This window comes from Gymnogyps californianus, chromosome 2, assembly GCF_018139145.2.
Source record: "Gymnogyps californianus isolate 813 chromosome 2, ASM1813914v2, whole genome shotgun sequence".
NCBI classification, from domain to species: domain Eukaryota; kingdom Metazoa; phylum Chordata; class Aves; order Accipitriformes; family Cathartidae; genus Gymnogyps; species Gymnogyps californianus.
The window spans coordinates 147,059,416-147,072,004 of NC_059472.1; the positions used below are offsets into that span (position 1 = coordinate 147,059,416).

The 12,589-nt window shown below is 37.5% G+C and overlaps 1 protein-coding gene across 4 annotated transcripts in view; it reads right to left on the reverse strand.

The window, feature by feature from the left end:
- The window catches only part of NEBL (nebulette), a 273,965-nt gene that overhangs the window by 21,758 nt on the left and 239,618 nt on the right, over positions 1 to 12,589 (reverse strand). For 2 of the 4 annotated variants that reach the window (XM_050892028.1, XM_050892027.1), the window contains exon 5: positions 12,129 to 12,300. In XM_050892028.1, coding sequence (XP_050747985.1) covers positions 12,129 to 12,300 — 172 coding nt within the window. Of the gene's footprint in view, positions 1 to 6,969; positions 7,099 to 8,085; positions 8,179 to 12,128; positions 12,301 to 12,589 lie in introns of all 4 variants that reach the window. The other 2 variants (XM_050892025.1, XM_050892026.1) reach the window with 2 other exon arrangements.

Below are 12,589 nucleotides of genomic sequence, written 5' to 3' on the forward strand. Positions count from 1 at the left end.
CTTGTTCTAGGATTTTCTGTGGTACACAGGGGTGGGTGTCAAAGCCTCAGGCAAATCCTACAAATAAGCATTTTAGATACAGAGCCACAGATCCTGGTGTGTTCTAGGGGGAGAGAAGGAGACATCCCTGAAATCAATGTTTAAAATGTCAGTGTCGGGCTGAGGAACAAAAGCCTCCTCCATGACCTGGTACACAGTGCGAGGCTGTTGCCAGTGATACACAATAATACATAAAGTCTATATTTGCTCTTTGCAGGGTTGTGTTCATGCTGCAGTTCAAACTATAGTTCTTCTAATAGCCTACAACACATTCCTGCCTTAGTGAGGAAAGGAGAACGATAACCCCTGGAGTTTGGAGAAAGGAAGGGGAGCAGGCTCAGCTACTCTGGAGCCTTCCTTCTTCAGAAGGCTCGTATCACACAAGGAGGACACACCACTAGGGAGAGAGATGAAAGGACTTACTGTTTCTCATTGACTTAACTTCCACTCCAAGCTATATAAAGACTTCAAAACTTTAAGTACTCATATCCCACAGGAAGATACTGCGGTACTGTGTGTTCTGCAGTCTTCATAGATTTTGGAGTCAAATTGCCAGCATGTCCATTTGCCATATTTATTTCTCAAAGGTTGTTTGCATTAATCTTTTCTGGATCTGACCAATTGTTATGTAGTATCAATGAAGTATCTAATACGAATTTTCAGTTTTCTCATAGCAACCTACAGGGTACTTTTAAGGTTGATTATAAAAATTAAGAGACTATCAAGATATAAGTGGAATTTCATGGTTTGTTGAAATTTGTGTATTTGGATTGCCAGTGTGAGTAAAAGAAGGTAGCGTCCCAGGTAAAGGAAAAGTGAGAGACCTAAGTGTTAGCGGCATACCCTTTTCATCAGAATAAAGAAAGGAAGACCTTAAACCTCAGATCAAGGCCTCTTTATGTTAATTCTCACTGCTTGTCTGGTGGCAGCAGGTGAACTGAATCTGAAGAACTTAGGCTGAAGGAGACAAGCATAAATAGTCAACAGGTAGCCAATCGGTAACACACTGGCTCCAACCAAATACATGAAATTTTAGCACTCATTTTTAAAATGCAACAAAAGGCACTTGAAAATTCTGTCCTAATATCCACTAAGGTTTCCTACATAACGTGAGCTTTTGGGAGTACAGCGAACTTGATTTCTGTCTCCTACAGACTGACTTCTATATAGGTTTTAAGATAATATGATGATGACTTAGAAAATAACCACAAAATCAAGTTTTTTCCCAGCAGAGTAACAATATATCCATGACTGAAAGGAACTGATACTCACCTCTGACTTTTCTCCATCTACAGGCTATGCACAATTTAAAATAAGAATAAAGGAACACTTTAACACACTGAAAAATTCTGAAGACGTGGTAAGGAAAAATGTATATATCATGTCTATATGCTGATGCACACCAATTAAACTAGAAATTAAGAGGAAACAGAAGACAAAAAAAGGGAAGGTCAAAAGCAAAAGGGGAGAAAACCAACCTAAAAGGTCCCAACTAAAAACAAAAAAAAGGGTGTATCAGGGACAAAAAAAGTTAAATTCATCTATTGCAGGATGTTCATTATGATCATTTTAAAGTACAAATCTTCAGACTGAAAGCAAAACTTAGTAATATTAAATAAAATCCTGCTGATTTAAATCAAAGAAAAACAGGAGAGAGCTAAACAGAAAGCCCCACAGAGATACAATAAATTGAAAGATAATTAAAGTAAAAACTGAGAGAAGGAAGAACATTAGAAAGTGAAATGAAAACATTCTGCAGTTGAAACAGGATTGAAGGAAAGCAGCATAAAAGGACTTCAATAACTAAACAAAAGGAGGAACCCTAAGGAAAACACTTTCACTGAAGTATAATGAAAACAAAATATGAACACAAATTGTTACATAATAAAAGACAGAGAGAATGAATAAACAACAGTGAAATAAGACTAACAGTGATACTCTCTAGTGCAGACGGGTCTTCTCATTCCAAACACACTAAGAGGAATTCTTCACCTCAAAATGAGTCAGACGGGTGCAAAACAGAACTGACAAAAACAGTAGCCCTAGTAGCAGTGCCATGGCTCATCTGCTATCATCTGGCCAGTCATCAGGATGCTCTGTTTTAGTAGTACATAAATGTGCACAGTCACTTCCCTGCCATCATGGCAAAGCCTGGAATTTGTTCCAGTAGTAGCTGAGTGACCCCTGTAGACACTAGGTCAACTCCCTTAAGGACAAGTTTCTACCCTTTTAAAGATTTAAATTGTTTGACATTTTAATCCTAAACCAGAATTTCCTCTGGTTGTAGTATTTTATTTCTTTGCTTACTACAAACAATGGGCCTGAAGAAAAATATTAATTAACCTTAAAGGTTTACTTGCAGCCTTCATTTTATCCTGCCACTCTTTCTCTATACCTGCACACACACAGCTTTGAGCAACTGAGCTTGGTTTCTGTGATTGGCACTGGATCATACACCACAAATTCATTTCCGTATCTTACATCGTACCACATATTAACACTCTAGTGTTAAAAAGTCCTTTCCCGGCCTCAGTCTCTGGAGATGGTACTACTGAGAAGAATATATATAGAAAGCGTTCTAAAATAACAAGCCTTTAAAAAAAAAAGTCTCCAATATTGTGAACTTGTGCTACTTTCAAGCATTTTTACTCTTGCCTTTGGGGGAATGGAACTAAACAAAACAGTCTTGAGCCACAAAGGTGTGACCTAAATGCCATTTTCACTTACTGAAGTAAGTTACTAGCAAAAGACGGTAGATTAATTTTATATGGAGACCTTGAAATAGGAGAAGATATCTTTATAAAAATACATGCTTTAGCACAACTTCTGAGAAACACTGTAGAGACTGTGAATACAAGAAGTCCAATTAGGTGATACCTGTGTTCCTTTCTGTCATCAGACACTGAACACTCCATAATTATACGTAAATGGGAGTTACATGTAAAAGCAATTCATCTCCTTCATGGAGTAGATGGTTGAAATACAAATACAACCGTCCAAAATAATGCAAGACTGGAATAGGTGTTGAGCCATATGAACCCGATCATCCTCTCCTGGTGCCTGAATGCAAACTAACAGGATGAGACCTTACTTGTAGGGGAGGAAGGGGAGCAAGAGAGTGAGTGTGAAAAGAACTGGGAGACAAACAGTGTGTAAGACTGCACAGAAAATCAGGACAGACAGAAAAGACTTTATAAAGAAATTCAAAAAAAACCCCAAACAACCAGTGGAGAGATTTTTCGGACACAATGCTGTCTAGAAAGACCTGAATTGAAAGCAAAGAAACTGTCTCCGGTTGCTTTTTTTTCTACAGTGTTCTGTGAAGAAGGAACGGTCTGGTCTGTCTTTATAAACAAAAATACATCTGACATCCATATATCTCAACTTCTCTTTCTGACGAAAATAACCTGAAAAACCTTCACAAAAATTAATTAATAGCTCCATGTCTGAGAAGTTGCAACACCAGTGTTAAAAGCAGGATCGAAAGAGAGAAATCATTAGCTTCTGTTCCTCTTTAGCCAAGCTGAAAATAACTATTTGAAAAACAGCTGAGAATTTTGCAAGAACTAATGTGGCACCCAACTGTTTCTGGGAAGTGCTACAGAATGGCTTGCAGGTAAAAAGGAAATCTTTGTTAGGGCAGTAATCAATTACAAAGCATTTAGGCAAACTGAGAAGCTCTAGTGCAACACCTTCTGTCCAGTATGGCAAAAAAATTCAATACCATGAAGTAATAAAGTCAACCTTGAAAAACACTAACAGAGGGAAGCTGCAAAAAGGACAGACAAAGCTGAAAAGTAATTTCAAAAAGAATATCAAAATGGAAGTTCATCACCTGCATCAGGCTTGCTGGAAAGCATTAACAATTGTTTCCTATCCAGTTTTACCTGCAGTAGTCTAAAAGGGAGATCAGCAATTTTTCCCAAACTTACATCATGCAAAAACGTACCGATTTTGTAGGGAAAGCTCCCTGGGAGGCACACTTGGTTCAGCTCAACCTCGTCCTCTAAAATAATGGTCAGGGAATCAAATACAAACAATTAATTCTAGTGAACAACGTTAGCAGCCCCCCTGTGATGTTGTTACTGAAATTCCCCAAAGACAAGAGAAAGAGTTATTTAGATCTGGATAAGCCTTTAACATCTAGCATGAAGCCAGGGACCCAGCTAAGGGCTGGGAGAGGTCGTGAAGGAACAATTCCATCAGCCGTGGCAGTGGATTGGTGAAGACTTGAGTTGTGGGTCAAATATCAGTAAAGGTATCTAGAATAAATTAGCAATTGAACAACGTAGAAATATCTGAAAGATGATGAGACAAGGCCAAAGACACTTAGAGGTTGTAAAATTGGTCACAGGTCTCCAACTGTCTTTCATGTTGGTGCACCATCAGACTGAACAATTGCCAGCGAGAAAACACTGCTAGATCTACAAGTACAAACTCCATGAGAAACAGCCATGAAATCTTAGCAAAACGGATTTGGTTCTCATTCACTGTGGTACACCATAAGAGACACTGGATAAAGGTCAAGGGCAACCTCATCTGTGGCTATGTGCTAAATGACATTTTGGATAGGATGCTGCCATGAAAAGGTTGGTATTTTTGACCAAAGATGCTATCTTCTGCTGGTTTTATCCGAGTGTGTTCACAGAAATGGCATTTTCTTGTAAATCGTTAGGATTATGTCAAATTACTTAGCTCTGGCATTTATTTCTCCCCTGCAATGGGAACTGTCTGCAAGTGCTCAAACCCTGGCTAGCCAGCTGGGTCAAAAGCGGAAACAGTATCTTGCTAAAATATGTTCATCTTGGCAAGGATCTATTCAACACATCACCATAACAATAGATTTAAATAGAGGCACAAAAAGCAAGCTTGCTAGTGCCAAAAAAATGGGCAAAATAAAGCCCATTTCCTATTCTCAATATGGCAAGTAATAAAAAATATCTGTAAACACTCAAATCAAGCTGACAAAACAACATTAAAATGGCTTGGAATAGAGCCAAAAAAGATCAGAACAGATATAGAGAGATGATATGCATTGGACTGTCAAGCCCACTTTGCATCATCACAGGAACAGACAAAAACCAGCATGATATGCATTATTGCTATCATCTATTAAAAGAGTTGGGAATATAGTTAAAATATCAAATAAAGATGGACAGACATGATATAAAGGATTACAGTTCTGTCAAAGACCTGTGTTTCTTTCTTTGTTCAGAGTTAGTTATTCAGTCTGAACACTTTCTTCCTCACCTGTTCTTAATCAGAGCTGCTTGTATGTATTTATATGGCACCTAACACAACGTAGACTCCCTAAACACTAGCCACTATAATAACATATTACTCTGGTGAGTGGGAGAACATAAACAGGCACAGTCTACAATTAAGAAGCCTTAAAATCTTCTAAAAGCATGGGTAATTCAAGGATGCCAAGCAACTAAATGGTAGCAATATCTTCAGTCTAACACCTTCTTAAAAAAAAAAAAAAATTAGTAACCTTTTGGATAACCTTTTCAATGCACCTTCTTTCACAACTCAGAAGTAGAAATCACTATTTTTTTAAAATATATATTTAGAATGCAATGTTTCTGAATATTTACAATTCACCAGTCAAGTCTAGTACACACTGTAATGCCACTTGAATGACTAGACCTTTATTCATCATTTTCAGAAACTTTGTTCTAATCTATGGCATCAAACAGATGCAAGATGTACCTGGGAATGCAGGTTCATCAAAGTATCCTAATATTAATCCATGTTAAACAATATCAGACTACATAAGCTTCCCAGCTGAATATTAACCCTGGTTCCCAAACTGCTGAGAGTATAAGAAAACTTTCATCTGTGAGAAAGTTGCCAGTTGAAGGATGGAAACAGAGAGCCACAAACACCTGCATAGTTTAATACAGGAAGAAGTACTTCAGTCACTAAAATACTACTATATGCTTGATTTGCCCACCGAAAAGCACAGGGTAAATTAATTTTTTTCAGTTGAGGTGTATTTTTTTTCAGTTACATTGTGTCTTTCAAGAGTGTCCTGGTTTAACCCCAGCCAGCAACTAAGCACCACGCAGCCGTTTCCCCCTCCCCCTCCCAGTGGGGTGAGGAGGAGGAAAGCAAAGGAAAAAAAAGTAAAACTCGTGGGTTGAGATAAGAACAGTTTAATAACTAAAGTAAAATATAATACTAACAATAGTAATAATGAAATATAATAATAATAATAGTAATGAAAAGGAATGCAACAAAAAAAGGAAGGGGGGGGGGAGGAAAAAAAACAGTGATGCACAAGGCAATTGCTCACCACCCGCTGACCGATGCCCAGTTAGTTCCCGAGCTGCGATTCGCGCCTCCCAGCCAACTCCCCCCTGTTTATATACTGGGCATGACGTTCCATGGTATGGAATACCCCTTTGGCTAGTTCAGGTCAGCTGCCCCGGCTACGCTCCCTCCCAGCTCCTTGCACACCTGCTTGCTGGCAGAGCATGGGAAACTGAAAAGTCCTTGGCTTAAGATAAGCGCTACTTAGCAACAACTAAAACCTCAGAGTGTTATCAACATCATTCTCACACTAAATCCAAAACACAGCACTGTACCAGCTACTAGGAAGAAAATTAACTCTGTCCCAGCCGAAACCAGGACAGTTTTGCAAAAACACAACACATCTTCTCTTAAGCACTGTAAATGAAAGTTAGCAGGGCTTTTGGACTGACAGCGTTACCAAAATGGTGAAAGAGAATACACGATAAAGCAATATGACATGCAAGAAACTGTGCAGTCTTGAGATTTTGCTCTGCTTCCTTAATCAATCAGGCAATAGCTTACATAGTTTCTAATGATTTGTGACCATACAAGAATAGGGAGTTAATACAGGCCTGTGAGGTCTCAACACACTGTGATAGTGTCATTAGTGAAAAAGGTGGGAATAAGGGGTACCTCCTTCATCAGATGGCCTTGTTATCTCACTGCAGTAAGAAAAGGTAGGGTTCGTGTCAGAACCATCTGATTTATAATCTCCCAAACTGGTAGAATGTAAATACTGCTTACTGTAACGGCTTGCTCTTTCTACAAAGGTAGAAAGAAAGAATATCACAGTAAATAGATGACAGAAGTGCAAAGACAAGCAACAACAAAAACCCCAACACTGCTAACATTGATATTCATACACTGATGGCATTAAAATTAGAGAAAAGTGAATTGTTCACAATTTTGTATCCATTTTGAACACCATTAGTTCAAAAGGTTGCTTCAAAATCCGATAGAACTAAGCTTGTTCTCTGCTTTAAAATAGCAGAAATGGAAGGTAGGACTGAGATACTGGGAAAAAAAGGGATGAAAATGAAGCATATGAAAATTTCCAGTGGAAAATCAAAATGTTCCTTTATCCCAGCATGCATACAAGTGCATGTGGAAATACTGCTGTATGACATTCAAAAGAATATTTAAAGTTCCACTATTAGTAGTAGCAAAGAAAATACATGAGCAAAATTAAACATTCTAAATAAACACTTCCAGGGGGAAAAAAAAAAATCCAAAAACTTGTAGAGCCAAAACATTGCTGCCTATTATTACATTACCTTCTCTCCTTTTCCATCTACCCTTAAATTATGAACACCTTGGAGTTGCAAGCAATAGCACAAGGCATAACACCATGTGCCATATCAGCAAAATGTACATAGAAATCAATTTCATAAATAGGCCATCTTCTATATCTCTGAATAGTAGAGATAGTAAGGTCCAACTATTCGAAAATTCTGCTTATAGTGAGGACAAAGTAGGTCAATGCTTTTTAAGTGACTACTTGTAAGTGGTATGAATAACTGTTGTTTAGGATAAGATTTATTTCACTACTTCTTATCTGCACATGTGATTACAGCTGAAGTTCCTATAAAACACTGCTTTTAAAATACTACAGTTATATATATATATATATATATGAAAACATACTTATAAAACATATGGCTGGCACATTGACCTGAAAATTTACTGTATCAACTTAGTTTCATAAACATGAAAAGCTGAATTGGGGAAAAGACAGGATATAAGCAATACCAGAAAGCATATGCAGACTCCTAGACTGAATATTGTCCTCCAGAGGATCAATGTCGAAGATGGAGCCAGGATCTGTGCGCCAAACTTTAAGATCTTTTCCCAAAGCACAGAAATTATAAGACAGACAAACAACAAAGGAAGTAAAAGCATGAAAGGAATGAGTTTTAACAATCAGCAATCAATTTCCTTCATCTAGAAATTAACCAAAAGATCTACATATTCACCTGAAAGAACCAGAAAGCATTAATTTCCTGTTTAAAAGAACTTAGTGCATTCATTTTAAGCGTTGACCTTATTTTAAGGAGACTTTTTCTCCCAATTTTTGTTTTCCTTTTCTAAATATGGCCACAGTATTTTCTTAAGTCTAAATAAATGGAAACAAGTTAAATATCACATACCAGAGCTCTTTTCCACCAGAAGAACCAAAATCATCAGAGCTACAAGATTATTTCCCCAGTCCACCAACAGCATCCTTACTCCATGGAGATGCTGCAGTATATATCCCTATAGCTGACAGTTGGCAGTATACATCTCTACAGCTGACAGAGGCACTACTGGCCCTCCTATGCATACAGTAGAGATCAAGTCAGCCTAATAAGCAGAATCAGCGGCATAGTTCATCTTATCCAAAATAAATTTCCACAAGTTGCTCAATTCATAAACTCAAAAGTATCCATCTTTCTTAATTAATACAAAAAATGGACTAGGGTGACAAATTCAGCTGTAGAAATCTACACTGTAGACCTCTACAGTTGGGTTAAATGAAGCCCACTCTTAAACAGTAATTCCCTTTGTCTTGCAAATATCTAAGTTTCCTGGGACACAGACTTGCTGTTGATTCACTACCCCACTACCCAGAAGCATTTTTGAAATTCAATGTATGGATTCAATAACAGTAGTAATTGTAAGATCTTCAGCTTTAATTCATACAAGTAAGTTATTAATATCTCTTGAATTAACATGCCTGAAATGGATATTGAAAGGAGAGTCCATAAGAAATAATTTCATATCCGAGTTTAAGTTATAATCACAGCAGAAAAGTGAATACAGATTCAACCATGTTTTTTAATAAACTTATAACAAATAATTAGTGTTGTACAAGAGGAGGCTTATAATAAATGCAGAAGCAGCTACAGTGTAAATTCTTGATCTACTCACATCAATCTAATCTATACAATTCATATCTGCTATGTCTAAAAATATAATAATCATTTAATCTCTCCAAACCAGCTTAAAATAAAACCTTGACATAAAGTACAATCAGTTAAAGCACAAATCTACCAGATCACACCTTTTTACTAGTGGTTTGCTTCTTGGGCAGACCTGTCTGCAAGATTTACTCAACGCATTGGAAGTGGGAAAAATATTTGTCTTCCCAACTTGGCCCTTTTGCTGGTTTGAGTGGTACCAATCTAAATAATGGGTTGCAGGTAAAGTCGGACTGCGGGGACCCCAAATATGTCATGTTTCAAATTATTAATAGCCTAGAGGCAATGGAAAGAACAGACAGAGCTAATAAAATAAATCCCATGGCTTTAGAATACATTCAGTGTATGTACATTATGTGTTATCTACTGCAACTCCCATATGGTGAGGCACAGTGCTAACTCCCTCTTGACAAGATGAATAAAAGCCAACGCAAACTCTTTTGATAAACTATGTGTTAGCCCTAACGGTGATATATTATGCAACTACATCAAGCACTGACAGGCATGAGAGGGCTGGGGGAACTGGTGAATGCCCAACTTTTCCTGTTTGATCATGCCTTAGTAAGTAAAAACATAGTAAGTACAGCTTCATGGCAGCATCAGTGCAGCAGCCATTGATTTGTACTGATTTTATCCATCTCTGTAATCTGAAATAACATACATAGAATCAGAATCTTGGCAATTTATAGCACCAATCAATTTTAACTTACTGGTAACTTTTGCCAATTTAAAATATCCTTATACTCGCATGAGAATCATGGAGCCTCTTTAGTCACAGATCCAAAGCTAAACTAGATTAATTTATCTTGATGGGTTTAGAATGGCTTTAGCATGGTGAAAACTAGTGCCTGTTTTCCAAAGCAGAGGCATTAATTTTAGCAATCGGACATTTGAAAAAGTTGTTACAGCTTCACTGATAATACTTTAAAAACCAACCAGATGGACTCTAACACAGAGGTACTTTTCCTAACCAGCTGAACAATTATCAGCTAGGAAAAAACTCAAGAGAGTCATAGTTGTTTTTTTCAGTCTGTGATTTTTTTTTTCTAGCTGCCAAGGACATTCCAAGAGCAGGGAGCTCACTGCTTCTTTTTAAACAAGCAGATATTATAATTGCAGTTTACTCCGAAAAAGCATTAGCTGAAATATCACTGGATATTAGACTCACAGGTTTGCATGGCCTCTTTCCTTTAAATAGTTGTACTATTTTTGCTGTTTGGCGGGCATGGGGGGTTAAGAATTCCTGTGTGTTTTGATATTGGAGTATTTTAAGGTGATAAACAGTACTAATATTTCAGTTACTCAAGTCAGCTCAAGAATTTATCTCAGGGATGTTCTTAATCCTAATCTGTTTGTGCTAGCAAGCCTTCAGTTATTGAACATAAGATTGCACACATGATTCTTACATAGGGCTACAGCACACATGCAATGCAGTACAGAGTAGGAGGTTTGAAGTGTGCACTAAACAGCATATTGCAAACTGTATATTAAACTGCAATTTTGCAGGAGCTTTTCTCTCTCTCTTTGGCTGCACCACTTCTAGCTATGGAAGTGAGTTCAAGCACTTGGGTCCCAACAATGATTTTCTGAACAAGTTGTCGCCCTAGATCCAGAATGTGTGACCCTCCGAGACCTGCATGGTCTTAAAAGCATCAGTACCTTCCCCAGGCAGAGCTCTCTAAATACTCACTTTTGAGAAATCCCTTCTGACCTAAAGGCTGTAGCTACAGACATGTAAAAGGTGGCTATATAAAAGAAAAGAAATATACTTCTTTATGTGGTGGAGACTTATTTGGAGACTTTAAGGAAAAAACTAAAGAAGCATCTGCCAGGAATGATATAGATATAGTTAACCTTGCTTGATGCAGGAGGATGGACTATACGACCCACCGATTAGTCCATCTGACCTGTAATTTCTCTGATTTTTGAGAGGTAGACTTAAAGTCAACCCTTGCTATTATTACTATGTATGAAGGATTTTAGAGTGCTATCTCAGCATGTTTTTCCATATGTAGACCCTCTGGGGTCTACACTGTTATAAAGCACAGAAAAACAGAAAAAGGACACACCAAAAGAAAAGGAAAGCAGAAAAAAATAAAAATGTCAGGTTACCACTTCCTTTGCCATAGCAGACTTGCTAACTTTTAATAGATTTCAAATATCCATTTTGATTTTGAAATACCATTTATTATGAATACCCCAAATGACATCTTAATGCAATACTCTGTCTCTACACACAAAACCAATCTGTATTCTGCCCTCTGAACACCTGGTCTTATCTTGGACCATCTTTTAGAACAGCACTTCTGAACACTGGCGTTTGGCTTACCAGAGATCTAATGAGTTACTGATGAATTACACCTTGAGATATTTTGAAAGCTGTGTGAAAGTCTAAAACGAGGTAAACAGAGCATGTGCAGCTCTGGAGAAATTGCTGACTGACAGAAGGGGAAATCTCAAACTGGTCTGCAACATTTAAACATTGAAATCTTGGAGAATCACAGCTTTAATCATCTCTCTTCTGGGCAAAATGAAGATTATTGCAGATATTTTGGCCTTTCTTGAAGAGTCAAAATTTAAACTTAAAGTAAGAGCAATGACTATCCATATATGAAAAAAAATTACAGACCAAATGACAAATGTATCTCCCATTCATTCCCATTATTACTTCACTAGAAGCTGGCATTGAACCAGTAGTTCAACACAAGCTTCACACTGAGAAAACAGTGAAAATGAAATCTGGGAGTACTTTATCTTAGTTATAATGGAGAACACAAGCAGAGGCTTTCATCTTCCCCACAGTGTTTTCAATAGCAACAGTATTTAACAACTTACCAACAATTATTCCAGGTCTTCTATCCATTTCAACGATATGTGGATGCACACCTTTATATGCTGCATCACTCACAATTTGGGTGTTTTTCCGCACCCGCTCTGTTACAGGATCATCTACCACTGGGGTGAAGCCTCTGCCCTTTGTCTTCTCAAAATCTTCATGGTATTTTACCTAGGAAAACAAGAAGAATTACATTTTTCCCCAAGCTGCAACTGACAGCAAATAGTTATTCTATGCAAGAATGCATACGAGTTTGTTTTACGAGGCACTTATATTCTTTGGGTTTTGCACCGTAACAGAATTGTTACACACATGAGATAGGCTGGACAGCCAGCCAAGTCTTTTCTATCTCCCTAACCTGATTTCCTGATATTTTATTATCATTTTTGCATTTGTTTTCCATTGCCACTGAATTAGGCATTAACTCAAGCAGCAAAGCATCATCTTACAGTCACATAGG